Source organism: Neolamprologus multifasciatus, chromosome 9 (assembly GCF_963576455.1).
Source record: "Neolamprologus multifasciatus chromosome 9, fNeoMul1.2, whole genome shotgun sequence".
NCBI lineage: Eukaryota > Metazoa > Chordata > Actinopteri > Cichliformes > Cichlidae > Neolamprologus > Neolamprologus multifasciatus.
In genome coordinates this window covers 31,970,203-31,989,612 of record NC_140447.1, presented here as the reverse complement: position 1 = coordinate 31,989,612, position 19,410 = coordinate 31,970,203, and the positions used below count along the sequence as shown (strand labels likewise).

At 41.8% G+C, this 19,410-nt stretch overlaps 1 protein-coding gene across 1 annotated transcript in view; it reads right to left on the bottom strand.

Annotated features, from left to right (window-relative positions):
• Positions 1-2,558: 2,558 nt before the first annotated feature.
• Positions 2,559-19,410, bottom strand: part of LOC146511908 (NACHT, LRR and PYD domains-containing protein 12-like) — a 249,349-nt gene continuing 232,497 nt past the window's right edge. Inside the window, exons 21-25 of the mRNA XM_085171639.1 lie at positions 12,960-13,136; positions 9,215-9,391; positions 6,251-6,445; positions 3,712-3,885; positions 2,559-3,037 (exon numbers count right to left, since the gene is read on the bottom strand). Coding sequence (XP_085027765.1) covers positions 3,025-3,037; positions 3,712-3,885; positions 6,251-6,445; positions 9,215-9,391; positions 12,960-13,136 — 736 coding nt within the window. The 3' untranslated portion in view covers positions 2,559-3,024. The remainder of the gene's footprint in view (positions 3,038-3,711; positions 3,886-6,250; positions 6,446-9,214; positions 9,392-12,959; positions 13,137-19,410) is intronic.

Here is a 19,410-nt window from a genome sequence, read left to right as displayed (position 1 = left end):
AAGATGAGGTTTTGTGAAACGAGTACTGAGTCTGGTGTCGTCTCTGATGGCCTGAGGAAGAAAAAAGAACCGGGGTGAAACTGCTTTACACAACACTGCATATAGTAATACAGTGTAGTATTAAACTTATTAAACTTAATTAAACTTAATAGTGTAGCATTAAGTGGACACAGCCCTGAAAATAAAGGCATTAGACCATGTGTCCTTGGGGGGTAGACGGCTGTAGACACTCGCACAAGCTTGCCTGAGAAAATGTAGATACCAGGCGAGCATCTTCTAGTGGAAAGTTACTGAGACACTGTTGTTTAGACTAGAATGACAGAGCTTCTGTAATAAAACTGTCAGGGGCGCACCACCATTTGGAGCTCCGCAGCAACAGTTTATGCAGGACTCTAATTGTGTAAGAAAATTAAGTGTTGAATGATCTATTGAGCAGTGTTTCGTCTTCCATCGGATGCCTCTGAGGAATCAAAAGAACTTGGTGAAGTGTTGATATTTAATAGCAGCCAAAGACTGCGGGGGTTTGAAAACGATGTGCTGGGAGTTCGCTGTTCTCGCCCCGGTCAGCTATCGAGCTGGTGGGTAACAGACGTCTCCAAAAACGTCGGAGCACTTTTGCAAATATGTGATATCTTGACAAACCAAGCAGATATTTGAAGTTTACACTCCTACATTCTCAAACAGGAGCCCCAGCAGAGATGGATGGCTGGCGCGACTCCCCGGAGCCCCCAGTCGGAGCAGATGCAGGGCCAGCAGGTGTGGAGCCTCCTGGCTGAGGCAGCTGAAGCTGTGGGTGGCTGTCAGCCAGCTCAGGATGCCTTTTGGGCTGCAGCAGCATAAACTCCTCAGCAGGCTGGGTAAGCTTGCGTGAGCTCTCTGTGGAGGCTGTTGCAGCTGACTCACCCGAGCGGTGCAAACTTAGTTACCTTCAAGGCTCCAGAGTCAGCTGAGGTCAGCAGCTCAGCCTCTGGGGAGGCCCTGGGGAGGTTACAATCCCTGGAACAGCCAGGTCTCTACAACCAGAAACAGTCTTTGCATGTGCAGCTTCAGAACCAGACTTGAAGTTCCAGTTAGTGTCCGATGTCCCAGAAACACTCAGGAGCTCACTGAGCAATCTCTTGAGGCCAACACTCAGAAAGTAAAACAGTCTCTGAGCCTTTGTGGGAACATTTATCGTCTGTGCTGGAAAGGTGGAAACATCTGGGAGATGCAGCCTTAACACACTGGGTTTCACACGTCCTTGGAGGCAGCTCACTAAACTCAGGGATGCAGACAAAATCAGCACTTGCAGGAACACAATGTGTCCTCTCACAATGAGCTTGGAAGCAGAAACTGAGTTTTCCTCACTGACTGTTTTAGACAGTATTGTGGGAGCAACACAAAAAGCAGCTTCAGCTGGAAACACACAGTTTAGTGTCTTTGCTGCTCACTTTAAGTCACAATAAACAGAAAACTCATTGTGTCTCATGTCAGAATCAAATCACTCATATACAGGAAAGGAAGAGGCGGAGCTTATTTCCTGCAGGGAGAGGTTAGCAGTCTGTGTCTTTCTCATTTCTGACTCCTAAAGAGCTGAAAAACACAGGCTGTTATTGGCTGGCTGACACTGGGATTAATGTCCTTGAAGCCAGCAGTCTTTAATGTCCAGGTTCAGAACGGGCAGGTGAAAAACAGTCCTTTATGTTCTCTGATGTTCAATCAACTGTCCTGATTACTGAGGGAGCAGAGAAAGTGTCTCCATCACTCACCACAGCTGGATGCTCTGAAATCCTGGAATCCAGCTGTGGAGAGGAGCGCCGGCGGCGTGGACGCAGTTTAGTAATCAGGGAACGGGAGACAGGAGGCAAACACAGCTGGGACCAATTACACACACACGAGACAGGAAACAGTAACACAGGACTGTCAAAGTAAAACAGGAAATACAGAGTCCAAAGTAAGGAGACATGGGACACAGTGAAGACACAGAAACAGAAACCAGAACTATAATCACAAAACTCAGAAACATAAAGAGTGAATCAGCTGATTCAGTGTTTGTGACAAAAACATTGGATCCTGGTTAATAAGTTGTGTTTGTTTCTGTATTATTTTGTGTATCGTTCTTATGAGCTGTTGTTTTTTCACTGAAATATTATTTAGTTGTTTTAAGCTTTTTGTTGACTTTGAAGTGCTTAAGTTGATATTTTTGAACATTTAATTTGTTCGATTATTGTAGAGTGGATAAAACTGTCAAACACAGCTGCTTCCAGCATGGCCGGAGGAGAGGTGGCCGAGCAGATGCACAACACACACAGCTCACAGGTTTGCATTTCTAGATATTGCAGATGTTGCAGAAATTGACAGTAAAGAACTCAGAGATCCAGCGCTGTCTCCTGCCCCTTATTTATACACCACAACACAACGACAGGCGTAACTCACACAAACGGGTAACATGAGGCTCAGATGCTTTGGACATGTTCACATATACTGGACACAGAATGATGAAGATGGAGCTGCAGGAAGGAGGAAAAGAGGAAAACACAGAAAAGATTCACAGATGTGGTGAAAAAGGACACGACAGGTTCTGTTTGTTAGTTTGGTTTTTCTTTATTTGGTAAAGATTCAGAAATAAAGAGAAGATCACATGTTTGAATATAATATTAATGTTCTGTAATTACACAAGTTGTAAAATCTTTCCAGAGTGAGACAGAGACTGTGCAGAGACTGTAGAAGGACAGAGCAGCAGCAGAGCAGTCCAGATACACTGATGATCCTCTGTCAGATCCAGAGGGACACACAGGGGTGATGCTGGACTCTACATTGTGTCTGACAGTGGAGCTGTTCTCAGAGCAGTTCACTCTGCAGCACTGACAGTCATCTGCACTTCATTCCTCTGTCAGTCACTGCTGGATGAAGCTCTCCTCTCCACCTCCCAGTAACATGGCCCAGTCAGAGCGTCTCTACACACAAGCTGCTGCTGCTTCAACCTCTCTGGATCATCAGGACACAGCTGCTCCTCTCTCAGCACACACACCGTCCTGTTTACCATCATAATGTCCACCTGCAGAGAGAAGGAGGAAGAGCAGAGGAGATAAACGAGTGTTTCCAGAGACTCTTCATCAGCTGTCAGTCAGTGATGCAGCACATCCAGTATAAAGAGCAGCAGGGACTTCAGTGCTGGGACTGTACTAGGACTCATTGTTGCTTCACTTTCTCTAATCTTTGGATTTTTATTGAAGTTGCTGAAAATGTTTTTCCCTCCTAGTTTGAGTTTGGACTTTCATTCGTTAGAAGAACCTTGGTGTGTCCACTCTGAGCTCTGTAGGAACCCCAACAACAAGCCCAACAATCCAGATGGACGTTCCAGCTGTTAACTGGAGGAATTCCATCCAAACATCTGCTCTCACTAAATTCTTCCTCACCTACAGACTGTGTTCTTCACTGCTTTAAACTTGGAAATCAATGCAGTCATTGGTCTGCGTGCTGCTTTGTTCAGAGAGCTGATTGGCTGTTGACAGTGTTTGATCAGAGCGTGTCAGCCGTTACTATGGTGACCATAAAGGTGAGAAACAGGAAGTGTTTGTGTCCAATCCTGAAGCCTGTCACCGTTCTCCTCTCACAGCTTCACTGAGAAGCTGCAGCTTTACAGGAAACACTGGATCTTTGTTTCATACTGACTGTGTTTAGTACAATACTGCTGACAGCACCACCCACTCACTCCATCACTCTACTGACCTCAGAGTCTCCAGTCTGTAGTCTGGACTCTTCTTAAGATCAGACAGCTGCTTCACATCTGGATCCTTCAGGTCGTTTCCCCACAGGTCCAGCTGTCTCAGATGGGAGGGGTTGGACTTCAGTGCTGCTGCCAGATAATCACAGCTGATCTTTGACAAACCACAGCGCACCAATCTGTATAAAGAATGAAAGATGTAAGTTTATTAGACAAAGTGCTTGAAATCATTCAGTGTTTCATCATCTGTTCAGAGCTGAAGAAGGTTCAGAATGTAGAAGTTTAGAAAATGGAAACTCCAAACAGCTGAAGCCAACAGGAAGCAGCTTCAAACAGGAAACTGTGCAGAGTTTCACACTATATGTCCTGATGCAGCCAGTTGGATTTTGGAGATTTGAATCTCTGTTCTGTGACTAAGTCCTTGAATCATTTCTTCCAGTTGGTCCAACAAGACAGACTAAGTATTGGACATGTGTTGTGGCTCCATTAGGGGAGCTTCTAAATGTGATGTGATGGCCCCTCTGGGTCTGTCAGGTCACAGCACTGAAGAGAGCTCAAACTGGGCACACAGTTGTTCCAGTCTGGACCAAAGACTCTATACTGGGACTGAGGGACTGCTTTGACTGCACCCACTGGGACTTTTTAAAGGCTCATGTTCTCACTTAGATCATCGATTTCTACTGACATTTCTTTCTGGGAAAAATGGGGATTACTTTGGAAACAGGAAGTATTTTCCCCAATAAGCAGCCCAGGATTAGTAAATCACTCCAACATGTTCTCAGGCAGAAGAAGCTGTCTTGTTATGAGGGAGAGAAGAAAAAGATTGAGGCACAGAAACTTGTTGAAAGAGAGATAAAGCAGCTAAAATCAGGTGTAAAAGTAAAGCAGAGGATGAGCTGAATAAAGGACACTCAAGGCTGGCTTGGAAAGGAATGAAGTCCATGGTGGGGATGCAGAACAAGGAGCAAAGATGAATGTGATGCTGAATCAGCAGAAGACTTGGACTCATTTGATTCCAGCTTTGATATCATTGATTTCAATGAAGAGCTTTGTGATTGTAGCAAAGGGCTGGTAGCTCTGAGAGTCCCACTGATGAGGTGTTTGTGTGGAAATCTCTTAGTGGGACCAAAGAGAGAAAAAGCCCTGGTCCTGATGCTGTGGGAGGGAAATGATTGAAGTGTGCTGTGAGGAACTGACTGGGAGATTTTCACACATTTTCCAGTCCTCCTTGGAACAACAGGAAGTTCCCAGCATATGGAAACAAAGGTTAAGTGTCCTATGGCACGCAGTGATGATGGTGCTGTGGCCCCACCACCTCCACCTCTTTGTAAAGGAACTAACTGTAATCTGAAGCTTCAAATGGAACTAAGACTTCCTCCACTAGGTGGCAGTGTCTGATGAGAAAGTGTTAGTGGAGCTGGCCTGGAGTCAGAAACAGGAAGATGCAGGATTTGGGCTGAAATGGGGAAAGTGGTTCGCACTAGTGCCTTAAAGCAAGAAGGTTGTAGGTTGAAGCTTGTTGGCCTTTCTGTGGAGGTTGGATGTTCTCCCACAGTCCAATGAAATGCTGCTTAGGTTCATTGGTGCTTCTAAATTGGCTGTAGGTGTGGATGTGAGAGAGTGCTTCTCTGTCTCTCTCTGTTGGCCCTGTGATGGACTGCTCACCTGTGCAGGTGGACCACGCCTCTTGCCCTATGACAGCTAGGGCACAGGCTGCAGCCCTGTGAGCCTAAGCTGAATAAACAGTTAGCAAAAATGATCCATAGATGGCCGGAAATCCCCCAGTTAGCAGTTTGGTAGATAGCTATGACATGCTAATCCCATCCAGCAGCTGTATTCTACCTGTAAGCTGATCCCTGCTGAGCCAAAGCACTTTTTCATATACAAATTACAACCTCTAATAGAAACCTATTGGTCAGCATCTTATTAGCCTGCTGTTAGCTTCATCCCACAGAAAACTGAGAGAAACTAACAGAGTTGATAAAGAATAAAGAGAAATGTGCTGATTTAAAGCCTTTGAAGTGCTTCAGTTGATCGCTGTCCACTTCTGTCCACTCATTCATTCATGTAAGCTTTCTAATGCAGCTTTGATCTTCACAGTCTGCTTCATGAAACTCATTCTAACCCTGAATGTCAGAGTGTTCCTCCTTCTCTTTCCCATCATTCATGCTGGCAGTGGAGGAGATTTGGATGTTGGACTGTGTTTTGGATGATGTGTGTATGTTTGTGTTGGACTGCTGTCTGTAAAGCAAACGCACATTTTGCTTTGGATTTCAGTGTCACACAGACTTTAAGGTGGAATGAAGAGTTGGAGAGTTTCACAGTGAATCATCCAGTGGAGGATTTTTCTTCTTCTTTGAAGGTTTGAAATGTGAACATTGTTCTGCTGCAGTCAATGGACTAAACCAGAGAAGAAGAAAACAGACTTTACCATGAAGATCCTCAGTGTGGATCAGTATAATATCAGCCTGATGTCTGCAGTTTAGTGTCAGCACAACTTTCACATCATATTCATCTCAGCACAACTAAAACATGCTGACTGACCTCAGAGTTTCAAGTTTACATCCTGGACTCTCCAGGAAACCACACAGATGCTTCACTCCTGGATCCTGCAGGTTGTTGTTAGTCGACGACCAGGAGTCATTACTCAGGTCCAGCTGTCTCAGATGGGAGGGGTTGGACTTCAGTGCTGCTGCCAGATAATCACAGCTGATCTTTGACAAACCACACTTCTCCAATCTGTATAAAGAATGAAAGATGTAAGTTTATTAGACAAAGTGCTTGAAATCATTCAGTGTTTCATCATCTGTTCAGAGCTGAAGAAGGTTCAGAATGTAGAAGTTTAGAAAATGGAAACTCCAAACAGCTGAAGCCAACAGGAAGCAGCTTCAAACAAACACAACAAGAGAAAAAACTCTGAATGTTTCACATTAAAGTCGTACATTTCTCATAAAAACAGGACAAAGACTTGAAAAAGTCGTGTTTTTCCTTCCAGGAACCACATGGCTTCACTTTTAAAGGTGAAGTGTGAAAGAAATGGACATATTTGAAGTCCAACACCTTTTTCCAGTCACATTATTAAAGCAGACAAACTACAAGCTCATTTTCATTCCAACAAGTCATCTTCTGACCTGGACTAACAACACTGGTCTCTATGTGCAGCTGGCTGTGAGACCAGTGCTCAGGGAGCGTCTACAAAGTGCAACACTGAAAGAACATCACACACTCATTTGCTTCCATCACACAAACATCTACTGTCATTATTGTCACCAAACTCTGTGGATCCTTTATTGCAAATTCAAATGGGATCAAATTGTCAGACAAAAGAGGGTTATGAGGAAATATGATGAAATGTTGTGTATTAGCAGCAAGTTATTGAATCATTTTCCTCAGAAACCAAACAAAATGATTGACAAACATGTTTTTACAAACTCAGTGTTGGACTTGGATCAGCAGGATAAGCTGATGTTTAAAGGCATTTGAGTCTCGCTGTATGAGAGTCCAGTTATTACTCAATATTTATGGATGATGTTCTTTCAGTGTCTCACTTTGTAGACGCTCCCTGAGCCTCACAGCCAGCTGCACATGGACCAGCTGACATTACCCAGCATTAGAGGCGGCTGTAAAAAATTCATGTTCCCATTTAAATGGTTTTAATTTGAATAAAACGATGTTGATTCATTCAATCCTGAATCGATGTTTAATATAAATGTATTTTGCCAGAATCTCAGCTTAAAGCTCACAAACTATTTCAACAAGCACTGTGCTGCCCTCACAAGACGTGACCATGTGAAGCTCGACACCCAGCGAACAAAATAGACGAGATCTCCACACAAGGCTTGCTTTTCTTGATTTTAATGAAGATCTTTTTAAGCCTTTCCTCTCTCAAGGCTTCTCCTTGCTATTTCTTATTTGTAACTGAAATATACAGAAAGTGAAAATAAATTGCTAGCTACTACACATCTTAATGACAAACTTAATGATTAGCCTACCTTAACACGTGCGTTACATTAGCATTGCAGTTCACTCCAGGTAAACACATATAAAAGTTGTTTCTGAACACATTAATACTCACAAAGACGAACGTTTCCCAAGGTACAAGCGTGTAGGGCACTCTTAGCGTGTACATGAACTCGTTCACTCTTTTAATACTTCCGAAGCACTTTTCACAGCAATAACGGAGAAAATACGTCAAAGATATGCGAATGATCAGAGCGCTCACTCGCTCCCATTTCCGCACATACAATACAAAGATCGCTTGTGGTAGCGAGGTCTCACTCTGAGCAAAATTCGAACCCAGACATTGTAGCTGTTTTTAGCATGAATTACTTATAATATTTCTTAACTTTGAACTTATTTATCACTTTGCTTATGTAACTTAATCAGACTATGCACTAACTGCTGACTTTTAACCAAAAGCCATAACAAGCAGCAAACAGCTAAAACAGTAAATGAGAGCAGCTAAACACACAAAGATGGAAAAACAGAGCGTGGATCGTTCACTCGACAGCACGTACACGGACACGCCGTCGGGGCTGAAAGTGGACAGCTCACAGATCCTGAAGCTGCAGGTTTCATCTGTCTCCAACCAAAACTGAGTGAAGCAGCAGCAAAAGAGGATCCAAACTCTGCTTCACGTTTGATAAATATGCTCATGAATTCTCTCTGACTTTGGCTGTTCCTGCCTGAACAGCTCTCTCTCTCTCAGTGTACTCCAAGAACAGCTTCAAACATCTGTTTCTGCATCATTCACTGTTTATTAGCCACCAGTCTGCTGGTGTGTTCAGTGCTGTCGGCCTCTGACAGTAAAGCCTCATTTCTGCTGTTCCATGGAAACTTTTTAAAATGATGACAGATTACAAACTCTCAGCTGTGTCTGTAATCAAACCTCTGTAACTTTGCTTCACTTCAGCAGCATCAGCTCATGTTCACATGTTGATTCATGGTTTGCTTCAGTTTTTGATGGACTGCAGAAGATTTTGAAGGTTATCTGCTATAAAAAGCCAGAAGAGGAAAATCTGCTTCATGTGTTTCTGTTTGATCCTCAGTGACTTTGACACAAAGGCCTCTGCTGTGATGATCACACCTCTGATCAAGTCTCACAGTGTCACAACTGATCAATGATCAGTTAGAATATTTCTGACTGTCTGCTGTGTGCCGTGACCTTTGACCTGCTAAAGACAGTCAGCTGTGGATTATTCATTGTTGTGTCTGATACTTAGAACTGTGAGGAAGAAGCTACACAGTTAATCAGGGTCCCCTCTCTCTGAATCAGGAAAGGTGGGCAGGCCGCGTGTGGGCCGCGGGCCATACGTTGAGTCTCACTGTTTGAAATGTGAACATTGTTCTGCTGCAGTCAATGGACTAAACCAGAGAAGAAGAAAACAGACTTTACCATGAAGATCCTCAGTGTGGATCAGTATAATATCAGCCTGATGTCTGCAGTTTAGTGTCAGCACAACTTTCACATCATATTCATCTCAGCACAACTAAAACATGCTGACTGACCCCAGAGTTTCAAGTTTACATCCTGGACTCTCCAGGAAACCACACAGATGCTTCACTCCTGGATCCTGCAGGTTGTCGTTCCTGCTCAGGTCCAGCTGTCTCAGATGGGAGGGGTTGGACTTCAGTGCTGCTGCCAGATAATCACAGCTGATCTCTGACAAACCACAGCTCTCCAATCTGTATAAAGAATGAAAGATGTAAGTTTATTAGACAAAGTGCTTGAAATCATTCAGTGTTTCATCATCTGTTCAGAGCTGAAGAAGGTTCAGAATGTAGAAGTTTAGAAAATGGAAACTCCAAACATCTGAAGCCAACAGGAAGCAGCTTCAAACAAACACAACAAGAGAAAAAACTCTGAATGTTTCACATTAAAGTCGTACATTTCTCATAAAAACAGGACAAAGACTTGAAAAAGTCGTGTTTTTCCTTCCAGGAACCAGAAGGCTTCACTTTTAAAGGTGAAGTGTGAAAGAAATGGACATATTTGAAGTCCAACACCTTTTTCCAGTCACATTATTGAAGCAGACAAACTACAAGCTCATTTTCATTCCAACAAGTCATCTTCTGACCTGGACTAACAACACTGGTCTCTATGTGCAGCTGGCTGTGAGACCAGTGCTCAGGGAGCGTCTACAAAGTGCAACACTGAAAGAACATCACACACTCATTTGCTTCCATCACACAAACATCTACTGTCATTATTCATGTTCCTGCTCCTCTGGATTCACACGGAGCTTCTGGTTTTAATTTACCCGTTGCCATTTTGAACCGTAGTATCCATAACTCAGACTGAGCATGCTCAGAGCGGATAGACCATACTGTGATCAGTTCCTGGAATAAACCTTATTGTCTAATATTTTTATTAACCCTTTAAGACCGGTCGGGGCGGGCATGCTCCATTTTGCGTAACTATTTTTAAATCTCTGTAGAACTGGAACCACGTAAGCTAGCGCAATAATTTGTTTTGCATATGGAACCGGAGGAGTTGTACTTACATCTTATGCCATCAGCTTGTCCTCGGTCACGGTTTTCTTCCACTTATAGCTTTGCAAATATTGCATAAAAAGCACTTGCAGCAACAAAAACATAATATGCCAGAAACACGCTTTGCCGATCCGATCAGCTGTTTGCAACACTTCCTATGTTGGAATAGACGTCAGCGCGAACTATCACGTGACATTTTTGCAGAAAATGTCATTTTTTAGTCCGCCAGAACTTATCTTTATATTTTCACATGCTGTGGAGCAAACTTTGGGAGCATTTCAAGTTGCTATACATCAATACAACCATTATAGCCCAAATTGTAATAATATGCCTGCATTAAGTCCATAGAAACTACATGAATTACAAAAAAGTGCAATAAACTACAAAAAACTGAAAATCATTTTTGTGTTTTTACATATATTTCTAGTTGGAGAAATTCAAGAGGTTTATCCCTCAAAACTGTAAATACAAAAAGTTTCACAAAATAGTTTCCCACCACAGGAAATTTATTTTGAGTGTCTTCATAGTTTCATTTTTGAGATACACTGAGACTTAGAGCTTTTTATTGTCACTGTGCAGTTTCTTGCACAGCGAAATTGGGTAGCTGAACCACAAAGGTGCTAAAGTAAGAAGAAGAGAAACCGATATACAACGAAGGCGGAAAATAAATAATTAAATAAATAGAAAAAAATAAAAAACAGTGTATATGTATACATATGTGAGTGGAACTATATACATGGTGTATGTGTAGGAAACACTGAAACAGACTGGGACCAAAATAATTGCACAGAACATGGAAAGACTGAGATATTGCACATAGATGATCAACAGCAGTGTCAGGGTGGATGTGTTGGGGAAGTCTTTACACACTAGTTTGCATTAAGAGTTCTGACAGCCCACGGGAATACACCAATTTTTATACACTGCAGGAAAAAGGAAAATAAATATTATACTACAAATTTGCAAACAAAGAGAAGGTGCATCAAAATAAACTATTTCCAGCAGAGCAATTTGACTTCTAAGCATCCCAGAAACGACTCAGAAAAGCATAAAGTCAAACATGTCTTTTAAAAACACCAGTGTAGGTTTATAAGGCCCTGAAGGTTAAAAAAAAAAAAAAAAAAAAAAAAAAAAAAAAAAACACACCTAAATTTTCCACAAAAATGACATCACTTTTGGTTTCGGGCAGGTAATGGGGGACACGTGATAGTTCGCGCTGACGTCCATTCCAACCTAGGAAGTGTTGCAAACAGCTGATTGGATCGGCAAAGTGTGTTTCTGGAATATTATGTTTTTGTAGCTGCAAGTGCTTTTTATGCAATATTTGCAAAGCTATAAGTGGAAGAAAACTGTGACCGAGGACAAGCTGATGGCATAAGATGTAAGCACAACTCCTCCGGTTCCATATGCAAAACAAATTATTGCGCTAGCTTATGTGGTTCCAGTTCTACAGAGATTTAAAAATAGTTATGTTATGAATCGCTGTGTGGCAGGCAGGAGTTGGACCCAAGATGCAGGCACTCAGACACGAGGGATGAACTCAAAAAACTCAGCTTTATTTGCTGACAGGGGAAAGCATACAAAACTAAACTAAACTAAACTGGGAAAATATGAACTCACACTTTGCAGAGAGGCACACGAGGAAACACACAGCTTGAGGGACGACGCGACACTGACTCAGAGAAACAGGGTGTAAATACACTGGGAAGTAACGAGGGGAATGAGACACAGAAGGAGGGCACAGCTGGGAGAAATCAGGACTGACGAGACAAGCAAAGCAGGACGCATTCACATAAGACACGGACCTTCAAAGTAAAACAGGAAGTATCACACAGAGACGCGAACACGGTGGAGACAGCAACTAAGAAACACAGAGACAAACCATAAGGTAGAGGACTCTCAGAACCGAAAGACACAGAGGGAAACTCAAACATGCAGACAGACTTACACAGAACAGAGGGGACACAGAGAAACATGAAGGGATCGAAACTAGAAACCATAGAATAACTCACAAGTACAATAATACAAAAAGCACAAAGAACTAAACATGCTGGGTCAGGAGACCCAGGATCCTGACAAGTTATGCACAACGGAGCGTGCCCGCCCCGACCGGTCTTAAAGGATTAAACACAGTGAGCACACACAGAGGCCGACTCTGTCTAAACCCTCAGAACAAAAGCTGTCCACATGTTTCTGTCAGTCCAAATACTTCAAGCAGTTTTTGCTGTGATCACTGCCTTCACACTGTTACAGTCAAAGCTGGAAATCATTCACAAGGAAACTTCATATTCACCAACACTCAGTGTGATGTCATCAGGGAATGTCTCCGCCTCCAGCTCACATCAAAGCATATGACTACCTGAGCAGCTAGCATTACCCAGCATGCCGTGCAGCAGTGTCAGTTTGTAAATGTGCAATAATTCCTGATCCAAACTGTTTCACAGATTGCTGTGTGCCGTGACCTTTGAACCTTAGAACTGTGAGGAAGAAGCTACACAGTTAATCAGGGTCCCCTCTCTCTGAATCAGGAAAGGTGGGCAGGCCGCGTGTGGGCCGCGGGCCATACGTTGAGTCTCACTGTTTGAAATGTGAACAATGTTCTGCTGCAGTCAATGGACTAAACCAGAGAAGAAGAAAACAGACTTTACCATGAAGATCCTCAGTGTGGATCAGTATAATATCAGCCTGATGTCTGCAGTTTAGTGTCAGCACAACTTTCACATCATATTCATCTCAGCACAACTAAAACATGCTGACTTACCTCAGAGATTCAAGTTTACATCCTGGACTCTCCAGGAAACCACACAGATGCTTCACTCCTGGATCCTGCAGGTTGTCGTTGTAAGTCAGGTCCAGCTGTCTCAGATGGGAGGGGTTGGACTTCAGTGCTGCTGTCAGATAATCACAGCTGATCTCTGACAAATCACAGCGCTCCAATCTGTATAAAGAATGAAAGATGTAAGTTTATCAGACAAAGTGCTTGAAATCATTCAGTGTTTCATCATCTGTTCAGAGCTGAAGAAGGTTCAGAATGTAGAAGTTTAGAAAATGGAAACTCCAAACAGCTGAAGCCAACAGGAAGCAGCTTCAAACAAACACAACAAGAGAAAAAACTCTGAATGTTTCACATTAAAGTCGTACATTTCTCATAAAAACAGGACAAAGACTTGAAAAAGTCGTGTTTTTCCTTCCAGGAACCACATGGCTTCACTTTTAAAGGTGAAGTGTGAAAGAAATGGACATATTTGAAGTCCAACACCTTTTTGCAGTCACATGATTAAAGCAGACAAACTACAAGCTCATTTTCATTCCAACAAGTCATCTTCTGACCTGGACTAACAACACTGGTCTCTATGTGCAGCTGGCTGTGAGACCAGTGCTCAGGGAGCGTCTACAAAGTGCAACACTGAAAGAACATCACACACTCATTTGCTTCCATCACACAAACATCTACTGTCATTATTGTCACCAAACTCTGTGGATCCTTTATTGCAAATTCAAATGGGATCAAATGGTCAGACAAAAGAGGGTTATGAGGAAATATGATGAAATGTTGTGTATTAGCAGCAAGTTATTGAATCATTTTCCTCAGAAACCAAACAAAATGATTGACAAACATGTTTTTACAAACTCAGTGTTGGACTTGGATCAGCAGGATAAGCTGATGTTTAAAGGCATTTGAGTCTCGCTGTATGAGAGTCCAGTTATTACTCAATATTTATGGATGATGTTCTTTCAGTGTTGCACTTTGTAGACGCTCCCTGAGCCTCACAGCCAGCTGCACATGGACCAGCTGACATTACCCAGCATTAGAGGCGGCGGTAAAAAATTCATGTTCCCATTTAAATGGTTTTAATTTGAATAAAACGATGTTGATTCATTCAATCCTGAATCGATGTTTAATATAAATGTATTTTGCCAGAATCTCAGCTTAAAGCTCACAAACTATTTCAACAAGCACTGTGCTGCCCTCACGACACGTGACCATGTGAAGCTGACACCCAGCGAACAAAATAGACGAGATCTCCAAACAAGGCTTGCTTTTCTTGATTTTAATGAAGATCTTTTTAAGCCTTTCCTCTCTCAAGGCTTCTCCTTGCTATTTCTTATTTGTAACTGAAATATACAGAAAGTGAAAATAAATTGCTAGCTACTACACATCTTAATGACAAACTTAATGATTAGCCTAGCTTAACACGTGCGTTACATTAGCATCGCAGTTCACTCCAGGTAAACACATATAAAAGTTGTTTCTGAACACATTAATACATTAATACAAAGACGAACGTTTCCCAAGGTACAAGCGTGTAGGGCACTCTTAGCGTGTACATGAACTCGTTCACTCTTTTAATACTTCCGAAGCACTTTTCACAGCATTAACGGAGAAAATACGTCAAAGATATGCGAATGATCAGAGCGCTCACTCGCTCCCATTTCCGCACATACAATACAAAGATCGCTTGTGGTAACCAGGTCTCACTCTGAGCAAAATTCAAACCCAGACATTGTAGCTGTTTTTAGCATGAATTACTTATAATATTTCTTAACTTTGAACTTATTTATCACTTTGCTTATGTAACTTAATCAGACTATGCACTAACTACTGACTTTTAACCAAAAGCCATAACAAGCAGCAAACAGCTAAAACAGTAAATGAGAGCAGCTAAACACACAAAGATGGAAACACAGAGCGTGGATCGTTCACTCGATGGCACGTACACGGACACGCCGTCGGGGCTGAAAGTGGACAGCTCACAGATCCTGAAGCTGCAGGTTTCATCTGTCTCCAACCAAAACTGAGTGAAGCAGCAGCAAAAGAGGATCCAAACTCTGCTTCACGTTTGATAAATATGCTCATGAATTCTCTCTGACTTTGGCTGTTCCTGCCTGCACAGCTCTCTCTCTCTCAGTGTACTCCAAGAACAGCTTCAAACATCTGTTTCTGCATCATTCACTGTTTATTAGCCACCAGTCTGCTGGTGTGTTCAGTGCTGTCGGCCTCTGACAGTAAAGCCTCATTTCTGCTGTTCCATGGAAACTTTTTAAAATGATGACAGATTACAAACTCTCAGCTGTGTCTGTAATCAAAGCAGAGATGGAACGATTCCACTTTTTATGTCCGATATCGATATGAATCCAATATAGTCGATTTTATAATCAAACCTTTTTTAATATCTTGCTGCATTTTGTATAAGTTCATACTCAAGTTTAAAAATCTAAACACTAAAGCTGTTCTGTTATACCTGTGTGCAAAAACACACTGCAGCCAAAACATTAGACAATACTGATCTTTGTATTTAATCTTTTATCAGATCTTTCAATCTAAGTATTTAAAGTAATATTCAAAAGTCATTTAAATGCAGTTTTATGAAGATTTTAAAAACTCTTTGGTTGTGAATAAAAGAAGTGCAACATCAGCACAAAATAATGTTTCTATTGAACAACACAAACAGGTTGTAGAATGGAGCCTTTTATACTTACAGCTGAACAGAAACAACATGCAGAGTGGAAAACAGTGCAAATAACTGCAAACAGGCTTCATGACACTCATGTTTGATCAGGATGGATGTCAGTGTGAGCTGTTTCTATCACATTTAACCTCACAATCAATTTGGTCTCATTTCTATACAAAACTTAACACAAGTATGAAAAAAGTGTTTTTGATTGTTTTGTGTGTTTTGAACCATGAAACTGTTTAACAACACAGTTTGTTTCACAGTCAAACTTGAGTCTGTCCATCAGTCAGACTAAGCAATGACAGCACACAGACGTAGACAACAGCTCTCTGAAACACCAAACTCAGGTCCTGTTGATGCTGATATACAGTGACACAGTTACATGGGTGATTCATCCTTTTAACTTTATCTTTAAACAGCTGCAGCTTTCACTGACAGCACATGTGGTACTTTAACCTTTGGACTGTTTTCATCAGTTAATTATGGAGTTACTACAAAGAGTGAAGCTATAGGATGATCTGTCTGCTGTCACTGGGTGGTGCTGAGGTCTGAATCTGAGGACGGCTCCTGTAATCACAACGAGAACACAATCATCACAAACTGAAATATAAAGTTTATCTCTCAAATAAAGCTGATCCTTCTGTCCTCACACACTCGGGAGTGTTCTTCTCTTCTCTTACATTTTTTCAGTCCTACAGTTCTGCTGACAGCTGACATATGAACTGTTTGTTTAAAAAAAGCCTTAAATACTAACAGATGTTCCAATATCATGTTCACCTTTGAGTTGTTGGAGCTTTATAAATGGACATCTGCAAAGATGAGATGATGGAGCAGGTTTGAGTCCTGGTTCAGTCTGCTGCTGCATCGTGGTCACAACATACTGAGGTGGTATCAGCACTGGTATCAGCACTGGTGTCAGCACTGGTATTGAACAAGAAATATTAATGCTTCAAACTATTTGTCTTAAAGGATGTGAGCTGCACAGAGTTCTGCACATGTGTCTTTGTGAACATACCTCATTAACAATATTTCAAACAGTTTTTAACCTGAATATTTGCAACAAACTCAGCATAAAAATACAGTCAGTACTAAAAAAGTAATCAGTGGAAAAATTAAACATTTTAACTTAATCTGCCAAGAGGAAGTTGTTGGTTTCAGTAAATATTGGGCTTTGCTATTTGATCAGTTTTTACGGATTAATGAGGAGTTACTGAAGTGCCAGGTTTTTAAAGTTGGTGTTTCTGTCTTTACACATGTGGAGACTGAAAACATGCTGCTGTTTAATAAGATATTTAATATTCAGCTCTGCACAGGAGCTGAAGCAGAGTGCAGCCTGTTGCTTTTACAGTATAATACTTGTAATAAAAGTACAGTAACAGTAATTAGTGACTGAGCAGCCCGGAGCGTTTCTCTTGATTTCTTTAGTAAATTCATTCACCTGCACAGCTAAACAAACCCTGACAGCCGAGTGCTCATCTTAGCTAGCTAGGTCTCAGGACCGAGCTAAGGACGGTAGTTACGGATTAGCTGACAAACACGTTTAACTTACCGAAAAAGTGCAGCGGGGCCTCGGGTCCTTCTGTCGGGTAGTCCAGTTTACTGAAGAACACCTCAGGCTGTCAGGTTAAAACCAGTGTTGCCAACTCCTCAGTAAGGAAAATCGCTATTGGTTGTCCTAAAAGTCGCTAGAAGTCGCTAAATGACGTCATCACCTAAATTGCATAATTGGTCATGCTAATGTAATTGTAACCTACGTTGTTGGAGAGAGAAATAACATCGTGGAAGAGACATAAAGTGAGTAAAAAACGTCCTAAATGCATTTAGAGTTTATTTAGAACTACAAATTAAGTTTCTGTCACAATTCCAACCCTGCTCCTTAATCCGGGCTTGGACCGGCAAAAGTGACCCGAAATAGGCACTCTGGTGGAGTTACTTTGTGTGTGTGTGTTTATAAGTAGTTTTAAACCTTGTGATCCACAAAACAGCATAACAGTAAAAGAAGAACTGACTGCGTTACAGCACCCGCTGCTTGTTGAGAGTAAAAGCAATATGCGCTTTCACGTCTTTTTTTAGCGACTTTTTTTAGAAAAAAAGTCGCTAGGGGGTCTGAAAACTTGCTAAATATAGCCAGGTTAAAACACTCGGTCGTGTTTTTGTAGCGTAAACGCTGGCCCTCCTCTCAGAGCCTACGCTCTATCTGCTATTCCCAAACAGAGATACGCAAGTTTCTCCGTGACTGCAGCTGCCAGTCAAAGCTGCTATGATGACGTTTCACCCCAATTTAACATCACCGCGGTAGGAATTAGAATCAAACTTATGGGGAAGGAGACCCCTTGAACATCAATCAGCGTGATGAGAACTATTGAAAACAAAAGAAAGAATCTAAGGAGAATAAATGTATTTTAGTCTGACCCCAGTCCCATCCGCTAACATGGAGGAGGCGGGGTTTATGACCTATACTGCAGCCAGACACCAGGAGGCGATAGAGACGTTTTGGCTTCATTTTGGGGAGCTGTTGCGTCGTCCATGTTTTCTACAGTCATTGGTCAGACTCCAATAACTTTTACTTTGGTCTTGTCCAAACTCATATAGGCTGCATCCTCCTGAGGACCCGGCCTCCGTGGTCTATGTGGGCCGGGTCCTCAGAAGGTCGGGAAGCCCGTAAATAAACGGCTATGAAATGGGACTGTCTAGCCTTGAGATTTGCAAGTATAATATAAAACAATAATATAAAATTATGCAAAAAAGGAATTACTAATGTAAAAAAAAGTGTTTTTATTTATATATGTTTATATATAAATATATGTGGTGGCCCCTAGAGACAAAGCACGTACAAACTCCAAAACACATTCCCAGAGTTAACTTAACTTCCTAAACAATTAAATTGATAAATAAAAATAACATTTTTAAAAAAAAAAATAAAAATAATTATAGTAAAAATTCACCTGGAATTCGAATAAAATTGATTCATGTTTGTGGCTGTAATGTGACAAAATGTGGGAAAGTTCAAGGGGGCCGAATACTTTTGCAAACCACTGTAAAGGTTTATTTTGTCTAATCTAATAACTTTAATCTCAGCCAAACCGATTTACTCAGGAACAAATAAAACACTGAAAAAAAGCCAAACAATAACATTTATAGGTTGTCTAAGTCACTTATATATTACGTTTAACCCGAGTAGCGAGAGACCGCGGTGATCTGAACATGATGTGCCGGGAGTTGTGCTGTTCTCTGCGGCTTCAGTGACCCTCGAGCTCCCGGCGAGCTATCGAGCTGGTGGGTAACAGACGTCTCCGAAAACGTCGAAGCACTTTTGCAAATATGCGATATCTTGATAAACTGAGCAGATATTTAAAGTTTACACAGCTACTTTCTCACCTTAAAATATGTTAAAAGTTTATTTTGTGACCCGGAAAGAGTAATAAGAGTAATATTAAAACTTAGTAGCGGCCGCCATTGCCGGAAACTGGAGTTTGGCTGGGCCACGCTATGAATTCTGGGATATGGTGGGCCACGAAGGACACACCCGACCCCATCCTTCGAATTTGGGGAAAATGAGGACACACTGGTCAGCTGCATTCGGAGGAGTCTACGAATTTGGACAGCCTTCATCGTGTCGCTGTGACGTAATCGATCTACAAATGCGTCCTCAGGAGGATGCAGCCCATGAATTTGGACACCCCCTATGTTTACTACTGCATAGACACATTGAATTTCCAACACAAGGAAACGACATTTTGGACAATGTTTTCACCA